General features: G+C 35.4%; 1 protein-coding gene and 6 non-coding genes across 7 annotated transcripts; 2 read left to right on the top strand and 5 right to left on the bottom strand.

The window, feature by feature from the left end:
• The first annotated feature begins 775 nt into the window (after positions 1–775).
• Positions 776–989, top strand: LOC125787886 (small nucleolar RNA U3). The gene has a single exon (XR_007429592.1). It is a non-coding gene; the product is annotated as a small nucleolar RNA U3 (small nucleolar RNA).
• Positions 990–1,410: 421 nt separating this feature from the next.
• Positions 1,411–1,624, bottom strand: LOC125787883 (small nucleolar RNA U3). The gene has a single exon (XR_007429589.1). It is a non-coding gene; the product is annotated as a small nucleolar RNA U3 (small nucleolar RNA).
• Positions 1,625–2,143: 519 nt separating this feature from the next.
• Positions 2,144–2,357, bottom strand: LOC125787882 (small nucleolar RNA U3). Its single transcript, XR_007429588.1, has one exon. It is a non-coding gene; the product is annotated as a small nucleolar RNA U3 (small nucleolar RNA).
• A 502-nt stretch (positions 2,358–2,859) lies between these two features.
• On the bottom strand, positions 2,860–3,073 carry LOC125787891 (small nucleolar RNA U3). Its single transcript, XR_007429596.1, has one exon. It is a non-coding gene; the product is annotated as a small nucleolar RNA U3 (small nucleolar RNA).
• A 471-nt stretch (positions 3,074–3,544) lies between these two features.
• Positions 3,545–3,758, bottom strand: LOC125787888 (small nucleolar RNA U3). Its single transcript, XR_007429594.1, has one exon. It is a non-coding gene; the product is annotated as a small nucleolar RNA U3 (small nucleolar RNA).
• Positions 3,759–4,260: 502 nt separating this feature from the next.
• On the bottom strand, positions 4,261–4,474 carry LOC125787885 (small nucleolar RNA U3). Its single transcript, XR_007429591.1, has one exon. It is a non-coding gene; the product is annotated as a small nucleolar RNA U3 (small nucleolar RNA).
• Positions 4,475–6,224: 1,750 nt separating this feature from the next.
• Positions 6,225–20,462, top strand: LOC103026444 (uncharacterized). The gene is made up of 22 exons (XM_049472670.1): positions 6,225–6,324; positions 7,460–7,507; positions 8,390–8,731; positions 8,941–9,093; positions 10,045–10,170; positions 10,405–10,494; positions 10,593–10,637; positions 10,821–10,865; positions 12,252–12,341; positions 12,427–12,920; positions 13,862–13,934; positions 15,750–15,803; positions 15,924–16,271; positions 16,406–16,558; positions 16,857–17,009; positions 17,102–17,200; positions 17,274–17,312; positions 17,446–17,466; positions 17,738–17,806; positions 18,452–18,493; positions 18,575–18,601; positions 19,224–20,462. The coding sequence occupies exons 2-22, from the start codon at positions 7,462–7,464 to the stop codon at positions 19,838–19,840; spliced, it is 3,126 nt and encodes a 1,041-aa protein (XP_049328627.1). The 5' UTR covers positions 6,225–6,324; positions 7,460–7,461; the 3' UTR covers positions 19,841–20,462.
• Positions 20,463–21,511: the final 1,049 nt, after the last annotated feature.

The raw sequence follows: 21,511 nt of genomic DNA, 5'->3' as shown, positions 1-21,511 counted from the left end.
AATGACTTGATTTAAAACGAAGAGGCTTTTATTTTGAAATATTTTCCTTCACACGCTGTGGATGTATGCGGGATCTAGGAAACTGCGCGGCGGCTAGTAGTTAGACCAGGCGTTAGGAAGTGGAGGATGGCTTGGCCGCAGTAAATAAATCTGTGTTAAATCTAGTGATAAGCGGATGAAGCCTCACTAAAGCTTTTAAAGCTTCTTCCTTTTTGTGCCGAAAAAGATTCGAGGCATTGAAGCCTCAGAGAAGAGTGTCATCTGCTGACTAAAATAAATTACTACAGCCTGCACTTTACCACGAAGCTAATGAATCCTGTGAGTTTTACTGCTCACCCAATATCTGTTATGATCTGCTGAAAATCATATTTAATTATTATTAAAGCGATGCAATAAATAATTGGTTGCTGTCATTATTGAAAATCACACTTAATGTAATGTTGTTGTTTTTTTACATGATTCGAAGAAATATTTTACCAGTGTATGATGACCCCGGCTTTTGAACGAGTGTGTGGAGTGTGTGGTGAAACGTGAACACAGCCATGTAAAGCAGAGGTGTAGAACCTTATCTACAAGAAGCTGGTGTGGCTGTGTATTTTTTTAAACTACCAATAGATTCAATAAACTGAGACCAGACGAACAGTGTTACATTTTTAATTGATTGATAGCTCTAATTTAAATATGCTTTATTGGTGATGTCTAAACCAAAAGGATCTATCCTGAGTGTGAAGTGTAGCGTGTAGATAAAGAGTTCTATCAGTAGAGCTGAGAAACTAAGACTATACTTTCAGGGATTATTTCTATAGTTTATAACTTGGAAAGTTGTTCTGAAAGTGTTACGTCTCTCTATCCACGATGACGAGTCCTGATACTTCTTTCTGAGCGTGAATCTGATGGAGAGTGATGAGTAAAATCATCTGTTCTTCATCATTGATGAACGTTCCTGCTGAGTTTCACAGTCTGGAGGAAAGAAGTGTTATCAGAGTGGTTAGATAAAAACCCAGTGTAAAAAAAAAAATAACAAATGAAAAAAATGTTTGTATGGGTTGAGTAAAATACATGTGTTTATCAATTTGTGTTTTTTTGATGATAATTATGTAATTGTGGCATTTTTCTGTGCACTGTTTATTGATAAATGGAAGTGTTCTTTAGTATTGTTGGTTTTACATGCACCATTTCAGTTAAAATGTGTCTAAAAGTGTCTAACGTGTATTAAAAGAGGTTTTATACATATATTTAGTTAGTTATATATTGGTTATATATTATATATTGTAGTGCGTATCAAGATTTTATTACATTTAGGATTGTGTAGTAAAATAAGCCCAGGCTTTAACAAGCACTGCTGTGTCTGATCTACTTACTAGTAGCAGAACAACACACTCTGCTAACACACCTCGTGTTTTATGTCTAACCACTCTGATCATACTTCTTTCCTCCAGGCTGTGAAACACAGCAGAAACATTCATCAATGATAAAGAACAGATGATTTTACTCATCACTCTCCATCAGATTCACGCTCAGAAAGAAGTGTCAGGACTCGTCATCGTGGATAGAGAGACGTAACACTTTCAGAACAACTTTCCAAGTTATAAACTATAGAAATGATCCCTGAAAGTATAGTCTTAGTTTTTCAGCTCTACTGATAGAACTCTTCTTCTACACGCTACACTTCACACTCAGGATAGATCTTGTGAGGCGCAGATTCATTTTTTGACTCTTTTTAATAAGCTTATGCTGCAGACCGGATACCTAAATATTTGGGTCAAAAAACGGGAAAATAAGAATGCATTAAAAAATAAACACGTGCGGTGATAAGTTAATTTTGATTAAGCACTAATTTAAATATGTGTAAAAAAAAAAACTGTCAGATATGTTTTCTTAATGCACTTCAGGAAGTGAAAAACATTTCTGACCAAAACATTTATTTACAACTTTAAATTACATAAAATAATTGTCATGTATCAACAGACTGCAAACAGCAGACATCATGACACATCATGCCATAAAATACAGATTAAACACTTAAAGCATTGTCTTTACTATAAAGGTTACACAACTTTATGTTCTATTGCAATTTTAAACAATCTTTGACATAAAGAATACTTAATTAAACTTTTTTTTTTCACAAAAAATAAAGCAAATTACCACTCTGTTCATACTTCTTTCCTCCAGGCTGTGAAACACAGTAGGAACGTTCATCAATGATAAAGAACAGATGATTTTACTCATCACTCTCCATCAGATTCACGCTCAGAAAGAAGTATCAGGACTCGTCATCGTGGATGGAGAGACGTAACACTTTCAGAACAACTTTCCAAGTTATAAACTATAGAAATGATCCCTGAAAGTATAGTCTTACTTTCTCAGCTCTACTGATAGAACTCTGTATCTACACGCTACACTTCACACTCAGGATAGATCCTCTTCCTTCAGCTCTGAGATCACCAATACAACACATCTGAATATATGAGTAAAATCTTTTTCATGTACTTTAGGGACTGGAACACATTTTCAAGTAAAACTACATTTAAAACAAACATTAATTAGAAAAAAGTCCCATGTATCAGTAGGCTGTAACCAGAGAATATTGCATTGCTTCGTATTTAGTTACTGTCAGTAATCTGAATTAAGTGTAAAAAGCTGAAAAGAGTGTTTTAATGTTTTCCACAACAGACAACATATCTTGCTGAGTTTATATCAATCGGTTTGTAGTTTAACAGCAATCTTTAAACCTGAGCTTTTAATCAAAACATTAAACTCATCATTTGTTTTGCACTACAGTACAAACCAAACCAAACACTAGAGCTAAAAGGACTAAAAAGCAAAGAGCAATCTACGTTCGGTACACAATTGTTCTTAGCCACTCTGATTATATTTCCTCCCTCCAGACTGTGAAACACAGCAGGAATGCTCATCAATAATGAAGAACAGATGATTTTACTCATCACGCTCCATCAGATTCACGCCCAGAAAGAAGTACTACGACTCATCATCGTGGATAGAGAGACGTAACACTTTCAGAACAACTTTCCAAATATTAAACTATAGAAATGATCCCTGAAAGTATAGTCTTAGTTTCTCAGCTCTACTGATAGAACTCTTCTTCTACAAGCTACACTTCACACTCAGGATAGATCCTCCTCCTTCAGCTCTGAGATCAGATCATCAATACAACACATTTAAATATATGAATAAAACATGTTTTATGTACTTAGGAAAACTGGAAAAAACTGATTTTGGAGTGAAACTGCATTTAAAACACACATTACATAAAAAACAGACTGTACACAGATAATATCATGTTGCTTCTAATTCAGTTAGCATCAATAATCTAAATAAAGTGTAAAAAGCAGAACTATTTTTTAAATGTTCTCAAGAACAAACAGTTGTTTAGTTTATGCATTGGATTTATAGTTTGACAGCAATGTGTAAATCTGAGCTTGTAGTCAATATATTAACTTTATAAAAAGTACTACAATACAAACCCCGTCCAACCAGTCTAAAAAGCAATATTCATTCTTTCATTCATACTAATTGCTATTTAACCACTCAGTTCATACTTTTTTCCTCCAGACTGTGAAACACAGCAGAAACGTTCATCAATGAAAAAGAACAGATGATTTTATTCATCACTCTCCATCAGATTCACGCTTAGAAAGAAGTATCAGGACTCGTCATCGTGGATAGAGAGACGTAACACTTTCAGAACAACTTTCCAAGTTCAAAACTATAGAAATGATCCCTGAAAGTATAGTCTTATTTTCTCAGCTCTACTGATAGAACTCTTCTTCTACACGCTACACTTCACACTCAGGATAGATCCTCTTCCTTCAGCTCTGAGATCACCAATACAACACATCTGATTATATAAATAAAATCTTTTTCATGTACTTTAGGGACTGGAACACATTTTCAAGTGAAACTACATTTAAAACAAACATTAATTAGAAAAAAGTCCCATGTATCAGTAGGCTGTAACCAGAGAATATTGCATTGCTTCATATTTAGTTACTGTCAGTAATCTGAATTAAGTGTAAAAAGCTGAAAAGAGTGTTTTAATGTTCTCCGCAACGGACAACATATCTTGCTGAGTTTATATCAATCGGTTTGTAGTTTAACAGCAATCTTTAAACCTGAGCTTTTAATCAAAACATTAAACTCATCATTTGTTTTGCACTACAGTACAAACCAAACCAAACACTAGAGCTAAAAGGACTAAAAAGCAAAGAGCAATCTACGTTCGGTACACAATTGTTCTTAGCCACTCTGATTATACTTCCTCCTTCCAGACTGTGAAAAACAGCAGGAACGTTCATCAATGATAAAGAACAGATGATTTTACTCATCACTCTCCATCAGATTCACGCTCAGAAAGAAATATCTCGACTCGTCATCGTGGATAGAGAGACGTAACACTTTCAGAACAACTTTCCAAGTTCTAAACTATAGAAATGATCCCTGAAAGTATAGTCTTAGTTTCTCAGCTCTACTGATAGAACTCTTCATCTACACACTACACTTCACACTCAGGATAGATCCTCCTCCTTCAGCTGAGATCAGCATCTCCCAAGTCGTGATACTTCTTTCTGAGCCTACTACTGATGGAGAGTGATAAGTGAAACCATCTGCTCTTTATCATTGAAGAATATTCCTGCTGTGTTTAATATGTTATAATGTTTGTTGGAGAATGCATTTTGTTGTTGCATTATTTATAATAGAGATAAACATGTGGGTCTACCACTTATCTTTAAAGTGGTAGGCTCAGAAAGAAGTATCACAAATTGGGAGATGCCTATCTCTTTACCTATAGAACCTGCTAGAGGGAGTTTTAGTATATAGGCTCGTGCTACTGTTAGAACAATGCCATATTCACACTTCATAATTTTAATAGTAACAAGATTCTTGCACTCTTACATGGTGCAACAGGGGGTCAAAAATTAATCGTAAATCTATTACCAAACTGATGGGACAACAAACAATTCTGTCCGCTCTCCAAAACACAGTTTAACACAAGAGAACTGATGAGATTCAGCAGACAGTTTTTGCTTCCAATATGGATGCCTGTAAGAAATGTATCGTTATTAGAGACAAATCAAGGTTCTGTTTGGGATCTGATGATGGTCTAGTTCAAGTATGGAGGCCTTGTGATGAGCGCACAGCTACCTCAACTTCTCCAACGCTTCTCAGCAGAGGAAACTGACCTGCTCACCGTTCACGCTTGTTTATTCTGTTTATTGTTAAAGTAAAAGTTCGTAATAACTGCCAACTGGCATGTGCTATGGGTTTGTGCACCGCTGCATATCCATGTATGCGTAACAAGCAGGGGTGTCAGTCAGAGGCGGACCCGTGCTTTCTATTGCCAAGATAGCGATATGCTAAAAATTTACCTGAACACACCTCATTTTGAGACCAACACGTCCATTGGCGTAGGTACATTTACACACGCCGCTGCTACTAAAATGACACAGGTGCAAAGCATGAAAATAGACTGTTAGCGGGGTGTAAGATAGCAATGAGCATTGTGATGCACCTTGCACAGGGTGTGAGTTATGTAAATCTATAAGTAATGTAAATAAATGTTAATAAAAACAGAATGTGAGGATTTGCAAATCTCATGGACCCACACTTTATTCACAATAAGTGTTCTTTGTGCTAGAAGTGACCACTTCAAGTGTCACCACTTAACTTAAGTGTTTCTCTAGAATTTCTATTTCAGTGATCAAACTGATTCGACTGTAGCCAGCTGTGGCTGTATTCCAGCAACCATACAAATGAAACAAGCCTCACTCCATGGGAGTGTATGATTCTGAAGTGAAAGTATAAAGTGTAGGGCACAAAAAGGTCACGAATCATTTGTTATCTGATATGAATAACTGTTATTAATATTAAATAAACATTAGTAATATTTGTATAGATACAGAGACAGTACAATTTAAGCTTATCTATTAATCAATATAACATACTTAAAGTAAAATAAGAAAATATCCAATGGGATATCCTGGGAATTACTGAAGTGATAGAAATTGCCGTCAGTAAGAAGTAAGATAAAAAAAAACAGCTTTATGTACACAATGTGCAATTGTTAGCTTTTATTACAAATAGAAAGTACAGGATGTTTCACTCGAAGTAGCTGTGTTTTGTTGTAGGACCCGTACTTCCTTTAGCATTTGAAAACATCAAAAACAGGTTCAACAGGTTATTTATAATTTCATATCAGTCCCATGTTGATCATCAACCTGGTTACCCCTCCCTGAGCACAGTACGAAAGAGCAAAGGGCAAATGACAAACGGACAAATCACACCGTATACTACTGACGGAAACAGGTAGGATTATTATATTTAGTTATATTATAACTTTTAAAGAAAAGAACAGCAATGTTCTGTAAACTGTATATTTTCAGAATGAAATAGTATAAACATGCAGTTGTATGTAAATGTGTTGCTACAGACTAAACTGAAAGTTAATGAGTAACAGTCACCTAAACGATAGCTGTCCTTATCTTTATTGTCGTTACAGCTTTGTTGCATATACAGTTACGTTGTGAAACCTCTTTTTGACATGTATTTATTAAATATTGTACTTAGTTACTTGGATGGTCCAATATACTTTAGATATTTTGTACTTATGTACCTAACATTCAACTGAAATTCAACTAACAGTAAATTGAAGATATCAGTTCTCAGAAACTCTTAGATAGATGTTTATTTTAAACTAATCCCTAACCATAAATCAACCCTAACTTTAACATTAAACTTACATCTAAACCTAAACCTCAGTTTAAAGGTTGTGTTTAGGCTATATATTTAGGGTTATGTATAGAGTTACATTTGATAGAATTATTTACATTCATCTAAGAATTCAGTTGCATTTAATTGGCATAAATTTGAATGTTAGTTCAGCATCTACAAGACATCAACCATGGACCATCCAAGGAAGTGTTACCAATATTATTTTATTATTTTTATTAACTGCTTAGAAACTTAGACTGCAGAAGACTGTGGCTATGTTTGGCTGCAATATATTTTATGGAATTGTTTATGGTGGGAAACTCAATGTAGTATATTACACACAGATGGATCTATTTTGAATGATTTATTCCTTTTATGAAAACCAAAAATCTTTTATAAGACCAATTGGTACTTTTGGTAGTGTGGGCAGTGTGCCAAATCCTGCTGGTAAATGAAATCTGCATCTCCTTGATATAACAAAGACGACTAACACCATCATTTAGCATCAGTAAAGGAAGCGTGGAGAAACACAGTCCAAGCTGCTTGAGTTCTAGAATGAAATTTCCACAATCAGTGATTGTTTGGAGAGACATGTCATCTGCTGGGGTTTTCCCGGAAAATCTTACAGCACTTCACACTTCCTTCTGCTGACAACTTTTATGGAGATGCGGAATTCATTTTGCAGCATTTACTAATGCAGATTTATGTGTTATTTTTTATGTATCTGCAGCTATGTTCCTCATTTGGATTGCATCTGTTTTTGCTTGTTCTACAGCAGGTAATTAAAACAACACAATCATGTATACTACAGGTATATTTAATTGCTACATGCTCTGAATTATAGGTTATTATAAGTGATACTAATAGACATTTAACTCATGCTGAATTCACACTACATGACTTTGTTGTTTTGTAATCTGGAATGTTTTAGTGGTTGAAGTTTGCACATTACATAGATAGATATATGTCAATAAAAGATCCAGATATTAAACCTGCTAAATACTGTGTTGTTCAGGGGCTATTGATGCATTGGCAATCACTTAGCAAACTCTCAAATCTCGTCTTTCACCAGTTCACAGATCTGACTGATTACCTACATTACACAAAAATACATATTTTCTGTTGGCTTCTGGCATCATTTTTTTAATCAGCATCAACTGAAACTTTGCAGTCAAGAAAACTGTAACTTGCTCTAATAGCCTACAACAATGTGACCAGGCTGTCATCCATTATATGGAATATAACTAAACACTTAAGGGACGGTAGCACTTTCTTTGGCAGGACTTCACACTGATGATTGATGATTGAGCCAACAGGAATGATGCACGTTTTGTGTAATGTACTACAAAATGATGAACTGTAATAATAAAAAAACTTCAGAAACTCAATCAATATAATGAAATTGCCTTGTTTTAAACAAAAATAGCACAATATGCTAAAAGTATGAAATCTTGCACTACCAGTGTTTCTTACTAAGCAGCTGATCTCCCAGCATGTATTGCAAGTTGTAGTCAGGAAACTCTCACATAGGGATACTCTATTTATAGGAATGTTCTGTATTTGATTGAACCGTACCTATTTCACAGTACTAAATTGAGTAATCTGTAACATTTCATTGAGTGTTCAACTTCTGTGTTACTTTCTTTCTCTCCATCATCAGATTTCACTCTATTAGTTCCTGATGGTTCTGTGTCAGCACAACTAGGGTCATCAGCTGTCATGCCCTGTGGTGTTTCTCCCCCTTCAAATGCTGAAACGTTTGAGGTTCGATGGTACAGGAACAGCTACAACAACCCAGTTCTGCTGTATAAAGATCTGAAAGTCGAGGAGAGCATTGGAGATCCTCAGTACAGAGGAAGAGCGTCTTTGGTTGGGGATCTGCAGAAAGGGAACGTCTCTCTGAAACTGATGAACATTGTGGTGGAAGACATGGGAAAATATGTTTGTTATGTCAAGAGTGTTACTTGGTATGAACAGGCTGGCTTAAATCTCACAGTAAAAGGTAACACTACATTTTAGGGCTTGTATAGGTTTATGTGCAATATCCTATTGGGTAATTTGGGTAATAAATATCTAAAAATGTCTTAATTTGTCAAATAATATCTTCAATCCATCTTCCAAAGGTTTTAAAATTTCAGTACCTGTACAGAAACACCTGCTCCCTGTACTGTTTGTTGAGTCCATAACATACTCTCCCTCTGATCTTCATAGCACTGGGCTCATCTCCTCTCCTCTCATTGGCTGAAGATGGGGATCAGCTGAATGTCACCTGTGCATCAGATGGATGGTTACCAAAGCCCAACCTCACCTGGAGAGACAAAGAAGGAAACAAACTCACACCCAACCATATTATTTACAGACATGGTACCTATTCTAGCTCTCTATTAAATAGGGGTTATACAGTACATGTGTTCTTTATGAACCGTCGCGGTACGGGAGACATGGTTCGGTTTGAGCAATTGCACAGAGAATACACCAAAGTTCACGACCAGGCTGCACCCAAAAACTTCAGCTGTACACCTTTGCTATTTGCAACTTGCTAGCTAGCCTGTGTAAATGCTATTGCTGATTATAGACCCTATATTACACACTGCAAGGCGCATCTCGATGCTCATTACAATCTTACACCCCATCCACAGTCTATTTTCACACCTTCCACCTTTGTTGTTTAAATGACATAGGTGCGAGTAAATATATCTAGGTAAATGGGCGTGATGGTCTGAAAATGAGGTGTGTTCAGGCATATTTCTGGTGTATTGCTATCTTGGCAATGGAAAATACAGATGCAACCCCTGAAACTTAACATTTTTAAAATTTACACCAATGCATTGGTTCAAGGCACCCAAAAGTGGTACTCTAGATGACTTCAGAATTCTGCTTGTATTAAAATATCATTAACAGCACATTTTTATGTCTAGTGCTTTAGCCATTAGAACCTTTATGTAAGCCTACACTGGTGCTAAGCTAATCTAAGATAACAATCTAGAATAGAAGACATTTTAGAAAACCAAGCAGAGCGCCCTGCAAAACATACATCTCCTGAAACAGAAGGTCATTTAGGATTAAAAACTGTAATCAAATGCTGAAAGTTGAAATGGATAAGTTTTCTACTGGAGGAATGGGCACTAATTTGTTAGTGGGGTACCTAAGCTATTTCAGCTGATCAAGCTAACCCTTCCATTCTGAAAAGTGCACAGGCTGAAATGCTAAAACACTGAAACACCACAATAATATACAGCATATAAAATGTAAAGCATATTATATTCAAACTAAATATGCATTGTGACCATTTTAACTTTTCTTTGTATTCATCAGACTCTGAAGGCTTGGTGAGTGTTAGCTCTTGGTTGCTTGTTTCTCCATCTGAGTCAGAGTGGATCTCCTGTTCTGTGGGTTCATCTGATCAGGAGATAAAAGAGGCAAGAGTTATACCATACAAAGGTATGAATCTCTCAATGTATAATTTACATTATATTACACTACACCACCACAAGACACCACTGAATAATTAGGCAAAATACTGGGTCAGTTTGAATGAGACTATGAGTTATTAACCTTTGCAGAGGTTGATATAACAGCACTAATACCACAAATATGTTCTAAAATTATTATAGATTGTTCAGAACTTTAAAATTCTGTCCTCTGAAGTTTCAACCCATCCTTATGTTTCTGTAGGAATCTGGAGGGATGCGTTTGTTTCAACTCTAGTACTTTCACTAATCATCATCATTACCCTGACTGTTCTTCTTCTTTTAATAAGACAAGGTACTGATAAAGTATATTGCAGACATTTTGTATATAACTCCATCACAAAAACAGAATTTAACTCACATTATTTATTTTCTTATTTTCTTTAACAATAGGTTTGCTACCACACTGTTCATCTGGGAAAAACGCACGAGCAACAGGTACCATTTTCCAACTTTTGAACTGCTTATAGTTATGGGCCTACAGTGTTTTTCCCCCTTCCCCTGTAAGCATTTTTACACTTTGTCCCATTTAACAAGCAATTAATTGAAGTCAGGTAGTCTTGAATTACAGATTACAAGGATATGTGCATGATATATAACTTTACATTTTTTTACATATAGAAGATTTCCATGAATCCACACAAGAAGAAACATGTCCTCTTAAAGGTAAGCACTGTTTTTAACTAGAATACCTCACAACTGTCTCATCAAATTTCCTACCCAAAAATTCGGGCAGCCATATCAACCCTGAATTTAAAATCCAAGATGGCTGCACTAAACAGCAACAGTAGGAAAAACATGAGTTTTATATAGTTTATTATTACTTGTAGCTATTCTTTTTTTTGTTAAATCAGTCTTAAACATAGTGCCGTCCAACTTCTATCTGGAGGAGATGTTTCCATGGTGTTTGGATATGAAAATGCTAACCTGGGACAATGCTAACAACAGACATCCCACCCTGATAAAACAATTTTCTGGATTTTTTAAAATATATATGTTAAGGGGGGTTAGGGGTGGTAGGAGACTGCAGCACTATTTGTTGATTGTGGGATTTCCTGGATGTTGTTAATAATTTGTGGGTATGAGAGCTATTATCAGGAGTCCCTATTAAACAGTGGGAGACTCACTAACCTCCAGGATAGGTAGGACTCCTGTAACAATGACAACCTGGGACATAAAAAGTGGGACACATTTTGGTTATTAATGCAATAAATCACTGGTAAGTGAAAGTTTTCAGCTTACAATAAATGAAAATAGTGCAAAATTACTTGAATGTTTAATTTGAATTGCTTCAACCTGGCTGACATTACTCCCAGCTCCAACATCTGATTTCTGAAGTAAACAACTACTGTATTTTCTTTTTTCCAGCCCACCAGGTTTATTCTTAACTGTACTTACAATGACACCTAAAGGTGTGAAGGGAGAAATGCTTTTAACCTTTACTAAGGCTACATTCACATTATCAGGCTGAAATTACTCAAATCAGATTTTTTGCTCAATGTGGCTCAGAGCTGATTTCTGAATTTTTTTTTATCAGATTTGAATCAGTTTTATATATGGCTCTCAATCTTATGCATATCTGATCCATGGATCAGATATATGTGAATAATGAGTAATGTGAATAATCAAATCAGAATTCATGCATCGTTTTGCTTTTACAAATGCACTACGTGCTTCTTTCTGGTGCTCACACATCTCTTGGTGCAGCTGTGCAGCTATAGCTGCAAAAACAGCAAAAGCAAACTGTCTGGCCTTTTTTCACCTCCTCAACCTGAGCATGAACTTCAGACCAGCTGTTTACTGCTACGAGTCGTCTCTCAATTATGACATCTTTTGTTGGTGGTGAAGAAGGCGAGGTTTATATACAGTACATATCAGTGTGCGCATGTGAGGCGTTCCAGGGACAGATTTGTTCACATTACACACACATTAGATACAGATCACTTACATTTACAATGAATGTGAACTAAAAATCGGATTTGAGCAATGTGTCATGTAATGTGAATGTAGCCTAAAATTCTGCACTGTGTTTAAATGGTAATTTCCATACAGGTATCAGTACAGAGTTACCTGTAGCTCCAGTTAATGCTGAAGAACAAGTGAAGACATGGAATAAATTGAAGACACAGAAAAAAGATAGATGTAAGCTTTTTTCTTCTTTAACATTCATTCACTTTCATCTTTCTCATCACTTCTCCAATCGTTAAACTGCCTTTTTCTTTCACAGTGAAGCTCACTGTAGATCCAACTACACTTCAAGAACCTCTCATTATCACACAAGAAGGTAATGGTGTGTACTGTGGAAAACTGAAAAGAACAGAGCACTTAAATACTGACTCGTTTCCTCAAGTTCTGAGTAAAGAAGAATTCTCCTCAGGACAGAAATACTGGGAAGTTTTGGTGGACCAAAAGAAGAGTAAAAAGTCATGGTGTGTAGGAGTGACTCAGAAGCTCCCCAGTAAAAAGACCCTCACAGCTCTCTGTTATGAAGAAGGTTCTGGTATTTACACTAGTACTAATCCTCGCACTACAATACCTGCTGAAGAACATTTTACCACCCTTGGGCTGCTTTTAGATTTCCAACGAAAAACTCTGTCCTTCTGTAACATAGATAAGGGAGCTCATCTTCATACTTTTAAAATGAAGATTACAAGTAAAAGTAAATATTTTGCTGTTATCAGTCCAGGGATAAAAGATAAGGACCCTGTGAGCTTTTATAGTTAACAAGATTCAGCCAATATAGATTTTTTCAGAAAAAGCAAAAAAATGCTGGAAACAAACTATATGTTTATGTTCTGTTCCACTCTAGTTTACCTTTAAGGAAACTTTTTCTAAAAGTATGCTTATTTTCTGATTCAAACATGCTAGCAAAGCTTGAATATGAGCAGGTACATTAAATCAGGTGTATTTAATGAGGGAAACCACAATTATGTAGGATTTCATCTTTCAGAGACATAAATTCTCCACCCCTGGACATACTATAGGGTAATATTCTCTTAGAACCAGCTCTTGTTATCTTTGAATATTAATGTTCTAGTGTTTTATTTACACAAATAATCTGATGAGTTTCTTGGTCTTTGTGATGCTGTTTGTTCACTACTGCACTCTAACAATCCACTGAGGCCTTCACAGAACAAGTGTTTTATATTTATACTGAATCTATATTTTTTTCACAGCTGGACTCTATTTAATATTTAAGTAACTTCCCAAGGCAATTGATTGCACTGGATTTTATTTATAGAGGTTTAGGAGTAAAGGGAGCTGAATACATTTGTTTGTCACACTTTTTAGATTTTTATTTCATTAAAAAATTGAAAACATGTATTATTTTTTTCCACTTTACAATCATGTGCTACTTTGTGTTTGTCTTTTACTTAAAATCTCAATAAAATACATTTCAGTTTGTGGTTGTAAGCTGACAAAGGGTTAAAAATGTTCAAAGTTTAGCCACTGTACTTGTTATATGATCTAACTCTGGATTTGTGGCAGCTGTGTAGCCCCTCCTTTTTCAGCAAGGGTTTACTGACCAGGTCACTGCTATTAATGTTTCACCATGGTTTCACAACAGAGGAGAGGTTGTTTTCTGCTTTAGAAAAGACATAAAAAGCATATTATGTGCTGTAGAAAATGTTTTTTTATGTTAATGCTGTAGAAAGCTGTAGAAATTTCTTTTACTTCTTGTTCACTCTGTGTGTGCTGATCTAAGGAATATGGCTCAGAGGATCAACCGAACAGGTCAGTTTCACCAGTCGCTGGTGGTTAAAAACATTTATGTATTTAAGGTCTTGTTTGTCAAGTAGCATAAAAACAGCAACAACTTATAAATCTGATATTAAAGTATTAAAGTATGGCCGGAAAGTAAGTAAAGTAAAGAGCATGAGGAATGAAGAATGCAAGTAGAAAAATCTAATCTACTTTTTTTATTTTTGTAAAACCAACATCAGATGACATACTAATACTGAAGTACTTGATTGAATTGTGAAACTCAATGCTTTATAAGCTAATGTAATCATGTAATAAAGGGGTTACATGTGAAATGGTTAATTGAGAAACTTACATGTCTCTTTAAAATAGAGCATTCCACATTAAAACTCTCTCAATTACTGTTTACCACTTGATTATGCAACATTTTGGACATTTTTAACATACTAGTTTTGTTCTGTGTATTTTTGTTTCATTAGCCAATTAGACAACCTGCTGAAAAGTCTTGCTCAATGTTCCTTCTGCCTCCTCAATATTTGCACAAACATTAGGTACTTACGGACAAACATAATAATTGCTAAAGCAACCAATACAATTTTCACAGAATAGTGGTTTTTGCCTTTCCTCAATAAAAAAATGATAAAGACATTATAAATCACATCATTTACAGCACAGCAGAATAGCATCAAAAGTTTCAGAGAATCTGGAGTAATTCCTGTTTGCCGTGATCTTTAGATCTGGCAGAAGCCTTGCCTAGCCCAGTTGGTCTTGACCAAATGCATTTGGTCAGTTTTGTTTAATGACATGCCACCTTAACATCTCTTATTCATCTCTTATTATAAACAACCTTCCCAAAATGTTTGGGGCTGAAGCACAGCCTCAATCTTTACGACTAGACCAAAAATTACTTGTTTAGTTTAGCTTTTGGTAATTAATGTTTCTCCTTACATAAAGAATGCAGATCCAGGGGTTCATGGACATAGGAAATTGTGGTAAATGGAGATGCTGGTGTTGTGTCAGTGCACGGGGGAGTGGGTGGATGTCAGTGTTTGAGGGTGTGTTTAGTAAGGCTGTTTGTTCTTCAGAAAATCCAGTCAAACCAAATTCCATTGTTCTGCCTTCCTTCGAGTTATCTGTCCCGCCGGATGCCCCACCAAACCCCCCCCCCCCCCTCCTGTTACACTCTATTTAGTATGAGGTCATGTAAGCCTTTGTTCCTCCCAAAATTTCTTACTCCTCCAGCTCTAGCTCTGCCCTTCTACTACATTTCATCATAATGCATTGGGCAGGCCCTGTGTCCAAATAGGAGCTAGGGTAAGATGATAAAGAGGACAAATTAGTTTTGATAGTTTTGGATTTATGGAGAATGTGAATTCTCTGAGTATTGCTAATGACCCCAGCAGATCAGACTATGATGGCCTAATTAGCCAGAGCTAGAAGGTAAGTTAGACACGAGCACCTTGAAACATTGACATCCATCTGTTCCACCTCCCACAAACCAGAGTGAGACACACAAAACAACTGAGATTTTAAACTCGACTTGCTGAATCTGAGACCAAACATTATAGGGAAAGTTATTCCAGAGTTGGTGAGCTTTATAAGAGAAGATTCTTCCCACTTCTGAAGCTTTCTGAATCCTGGGAACTAAACAATGGCCATCACTCTGTTACTTAAGTTATTGGTTAATAAATAATGGATGGTTAAAGGATGATTCTTCTAAAAGAGGAAGATTAGCCTAGTGAACTTAGATTAGTTCATAGATCCCCTTTGAGCTGCCCAGTCACTTTTAATGAAATTATAGACTGCACTACAATGCAATACACACAAACTAATGTTCTTTTCCATCAGCAGTTATGCTTGTTCTATTGATGATGTTTGGCCTTTTTGGATGTTCCACTGCAGGTAATTATGTTTGCACCAACACATAATCAACAAATTATTATATATTTTTAAAAGAAAAATCACAAAATATTGTTAGTATACACTGAAACTAATTGAAACATAATTTGTCTTTTTTTTTAGAAATCTTCTCTTTGCAGGTTCCTGGTGGATTCATCCAGGCTAAAGTAGGATCCTCTGTTCTCCTGCCGTGTGAAATGTCCCCTGCTCTTAACGCTGAGAGCTACAAAGTTAGCTGGTACCGACCCAATAAAGAAGACAGCCCGGTTCTGCTGTATAAAGATCTGAAGGTGCAGGAGAACACAGGAGATCCTCAGTACAGAGGCAGAGCGTCTCTGGTTGGGGATCTGCAGAAAGGGAACGTCTCTCTGAAACTGGAGAATCTCACTCTAGCAGACAGAGGAGAATACGTGTGCTTTGTTCAGAGTGGAACATGGTATGAAAGGGCCAGTGTAAACCTGAATATTACAGGTAAGATATTAACATACAGTAGCTGTTAATGTTAAAATCAGCATAAGATAAGGTTGTTTCTTGACAAGTTGGTTCATTAATAATAACAAAAAGTAACATTGAGTGTAAAATTGCTTTAACATTTTTTACTCTAGTGGTTGGGTCTCTTCCTGTCCTCTCATTGGCTGAAACTGGAGATAAGGTGAATGTTACCTGTGCTTCAGATGGATGGTCACCAAAGCCCATCATCACCTGGAAAGACATGAGAGGAAGAGAACTCAGAAACAGGGTTGTTCAGCACAAAACAGGTCAACCTTTTTAAAAGTGTGTTCAGAGCAATGCTCTTGTGTCTATTAAATTATATATTATATAATATATATATATATATATATATATATATATATATATATATATATATATATAGACCAAATGATAAAAGTGTGATGGAGAAAGAAAGGAGAGAGAGAAGGAAATGAGATTAGAATTAGTTAGTTTGTTAGAGGTGTTAGGAGTGTAAGTGCTCCTTTAAGAGCTCAGCCTTAGAGTCACTGCAGTGCTGAGAATGACCAACCGCCCTAATAATCCCTCTCTCTTTCTCTCTCTCAGATTCTGAAGGGTTGGTGAGTGTGAGATCTTGGCTGATGTTCTCTCCCTCAGACTCAGAGTGGATCTCCTGTTCTGTGGGTTTATCTGATCATGAGATAAAAGAGGGAAGAGTTCTGCCACTCAAATCAGCTCCTGCAACAGAACAGACATCAGGTAACAAAACACATTTCTAAACACATTTTAATTAATTGTTCAGTATTTTTGTCAGTATATCAGAAAATAAATTTGATTGAATATTTGATCAGGAGTTTCTCCAGGATGGAAAGTCTCCTTCATCATCTCACTGCTTATCAATCTGCTGGTTTTCACTGTAATGGCATTCCTATTCATCCCCAAGATCAGAGGTAAGACATTTCTCTTTATCTTCTTTTATACAGTAAGAAAATATTCTAATTGTTTTTATATTCTTGAATATAGGTCTTATTTTTACACAAGAACAGAAGATCACATCAAAAGGTGAGATTCAGGATAAGAATATGAACCAGGTGAATGTCGACAGTTAATTCTGAATGAAATTATTTTACTTAAAATGAATGTGAACAGAAGATCTAAATGATAATGTTGTTTTTTTCTCTTTGTGGTCATTTAGGTGAACAAACAAATCTTCTTGGTGAGTAGACCTGAATACTTCTTATAATTTCACTGCAACTGTTTACCTATTCTTGCTTTGTTAATGTTTACATATTTTTACAGAAATAGTATAAAGACCATCAGCTATTAGCATTATGGTAAACTTGCTGAGGCATGCTGTGTCTCTTAGCATTGTGGCTTGAACCCTGTTGAGCCCTGTTAAATGATGTTTAAGCTACTTCTAATCTCTGTAAAAATCTCTATAAGATAAAACCAGCTATCTAACTTTTACAAATAAATTTAATTTAAAGGAGACATCACTCTTCCACTAGAAACAGGTCCTGTTGCTGAAACAACTGCAGGAGCTGCTCAAACCTCAGGTAACGCCATCAACCACATCATCATGCATCAGAAACACTTAATTTCAGAATCTATTATTTTATTTTACACAATTTAATGATTAACATTTAACATCACACTGCTGCACAAATACAAAGATGTGAACAGTGAGCATGTTTGGCTAATTATTCTAGCTTTAGTTTTAGGTGGGGTATGGTTTGAATCAGTGTATTTATACCCCTATGTAATTATATAACATTTATTGGCATAAACAAATGTATTATTACCAGAAAGAAGCTATAGAATGAGGCGTTAAATTATAGTGTTCACAATTATCCAACTAGATGAGAGCAGATGTATCAGATGATATGGAGGTGTTAATGAGATTAAACTGTTGAAAGAGAGAATTGCATATTTTTGTTACAGTAAAATATATTTTTAGAGTTTCTCTTTTTCTCTTAGGTTAATATCACATAATGCTATTAGCACATTTGGGTTGGTGTTTTAAATATAGTGCCACAGCTAAATGTGCCCCTTTTTTGCAATACAAGCTCTAAACAGATAAAACATTAAACAGCCTGTTTTGTTGGATTAGTTAGGTAGCTGCTACATTTTACTACTTTTTTTTTTTTCAAAACTGTAATCAAGAGCAAACTAACACATTATTCCTTACTGAACTGTTTCAGAAAAAACAGACAAAGCTACAAACACAGAAAAAGAAATTACAGGTAAACATCTAAATATTTGACTTTATTTCACTGGTAGAACATGAAAAATAGCTCCAAATTTGTATTTTTTCTCTTTTACAGATTGGGAAAAAATGCTTTCCTGCAAAGGTAAATATTTAGATACCTATAACTTACTAGCCAGTGTCAAAATGTCACTTTCAATTAATCAATTAATAAAAAAAATACTTACTTAAAAACTACATTCAAATCACAACTTTCAACATTTACAACTTCTAGCTGCTTGCAATAAACCAATCAAACAAGAACATTTTGAAAATCTCAACACAAACACGTCTACTCAAAAAAAAATAAGGGAGCACTTAATCATCACTCTACTACACCAATTCATTAAGCATAAGCGATGGTGAATCCTTGTCACTAGTGGCTTTAGGTGGCACATCCATGAGGGTGAAGGTACTTTCCTTGTAAGCTATGTCCACAACCATGACACACAACCATGAGTTCACCCATGGAGCAATATGGAGATCTCGTTATTGAGGTTCAGTTATACAGTTGATGTAAGGCTATATCCCCTAGCACTTATTTATAGTGCTTATCTTTCTTGTTTTATTGGTTATTTGTAAATAGCTGAAACTTTGTACATGTTGCTTATAACATAATTTTTAAAGAGGTTTAATCCTTTGATTGCAATTGTAGCGTGTGACAGTATATTGATGGTCTTAAAGAATTTCACATGTAACCTGACATCAATCTGATGTGCTTTTTCCAGTTGCTATAAGGCCAACAGAATCTTCACGTTTTGTGGATGTTGAAAAGATGAAGGTGGACAAGAGTAATGTGACAAGAATAACATGGAAGTCAAACAAAAATGAGACAGGACGTGTTCCTGTTCTGTGTAAAGAGAGAATCATCAGGGGACGATACTACTGGGAAATAACAGCTCTCACAGAACCTCCTCCTTCATGGTTTTTATATTCATGGTTTATAAAGTCATGGTGTTATGAATATCCATCTTCCTGGTATGTTGGAGTAACCACTGAAACAGCGTGGAAGAAAAAACATGCTCATTTATCTTCAGAAAACGACTTCTGGATTCTTCAGTATGAGAAGGAGAAAGGCTACTATGTTAATGATCCTGTTATGATTCCGGTTCTAGTGAGAGATCGGTTCTCCAGGCTGGGAGTTTATATAGACTGTGAGAGACACACTCTGTCTTTTTACGACTGTGATAAAAGATCACATCTCTACACTTTCTATAATGTAGATTCCACAAAACCACTGATTCCAGTTTTAAGCCCTGGAAACAAACCTAGACATACAGTCGCAATCTGTGAAGAAAAGTGTTTCAGATGTGATGAACTTTATCCACAATATGACACCAAGTGAGCTGGGGGAGAAATGTGATATGAAGGTATTTAACATGAAGAAGAGGATGCTATAAATGCTACAATAAACAAGACTAAGACTGTCAGTAGTGGAGCAAAGTTTATACATCTTCTAGCTAGTACTAGGTAAGTATTAAATCTACTAATGAGATTGAGTTTTATTTTGTATCCTTCGTTAAGTTTAGATTTTCACCATTTTTGTGTAATTTGTAATTTATAAAAGTGCACATATTTTTGTATTAATCGTTACAGTGTCTTTGTTACTGGATGTTTGCTACATTAGATAAAGTGTGTTACTGCAAAATTGTTACTGACAAAAACTGCCTAAAAGTTGTTGAGCCAAGTTAACAATTATCTGTAAGATTTTATATTTTAAAATAATATTAATGTCACTTTTACTGCTCTCACATTGTTGTAGTTTAGTTTGTGCTGAAATATTTCTGAACTTTATAAACAAATCATTTAGCTAGATGTAATTTTTAAAAATGTTGAGGCATGTGGTTAGTTTAGGATAAAAAATACAAAAGAAACAAAAATAAAATGTATTAAAAGGCATTATTTGTATACATTGATCTGTTCCTTTCTGTTCACTGTGCAAATTCTAAATAAAAGTTGACACTGTAGGATGTGTGTTGGGGTCAAAGGTTCCATATCACTTTGTTGGTGGTTATTGGACTGTGTGCACTGGGTCATGTTCTGCAATGAGGTCCGTACTCCACCTTTTTCGGTCAACTAAGTGTGAGGCTTTTTAACAAACTCTCAGACCTGTAATCAATAATGACATGTAGAGTTGTATGATATATGTAGATCTGCAGATCTCCTGTGATTTCCAGCACAACTCTCTCTTTAGTGTAACTCAGGATGTTTCGTGTGCAGTTCTTTAGGTCTGCAGACAGACGATGAGAGAGGTCAATAGAGAATAATCATAATGTTTGGACATGAAGCAAAGGCTACAGTTAATTCCATAATAGCCACTCTCTATAACTGAGGAGAGCAGAAAAGCATCTCAGAATGGACAACAACATGTCTAATCATGAGATGGATGGGCAACTACAGTAGAATACCAGGTTCTGCCAGGTTCTGAAGACCACTTCTATCAGCCAAGAACAGAAAGCTGAGGCTGCTGTGACCAGAGTTTAGGCATTCCTAATGACCCAGTATTATGATGCACAATGATGTCAATCAAAATCAGTCTTTAACAGCATTTATAAACAGAACAGTGATTTTAGTGTTCATCAGTATTGGTTGCCTAGAACATGGAATGTGACAGTTATTTAAATAATTCACTTTAAAGTAATGTAATGGATGCAAAGTGGAAAGTTAATTAATAATTAATAATAATTAATTTATAATTAATAATTAAAACGTATTTTTGTTGCCAAAAAAGTCTCCTGAAACTAACTGAAGGATTTTGTTGTGCTCTTATTAGATTTTATTTAGTTTACGTATGCCTTTGAAAATTGTAACATCCCTTGCATAACAGTTATAATAATAATAATAATAATAATAATAATAATAATAACAATAATTATAATAATAATAAAAATAATGTTATTATTATTGGCTAAGAGGCATTCTACAAGTGCCATTATCAACCAGTAATGCACTGCACTGTATTACTCCACCACATACAGGTAACCTAGCAACGATGCAGCACTTAAAAGCCAAACAG

This window comes from Astyanax mexicanus, chromosome 25, assembly GCF_023375975.1.
Source record: "Astyanax mexicanus isolate ESR-SI-001 chromosome 25, AstMex3_surface, whole genome shotgun sequence".
Taxonomy (NCBI): Eukaryota; Metazoa; Chordata; class Actinopteri; order Characiformes; family Acestrorhamphidae; genus Astyanax; species Astyanax mexicanus.
The sequence above is the reverse complement of the archived record's forward strand: the minus strand, read 5'-3'. Positions and strand labels throughout refer to the sequence as shown.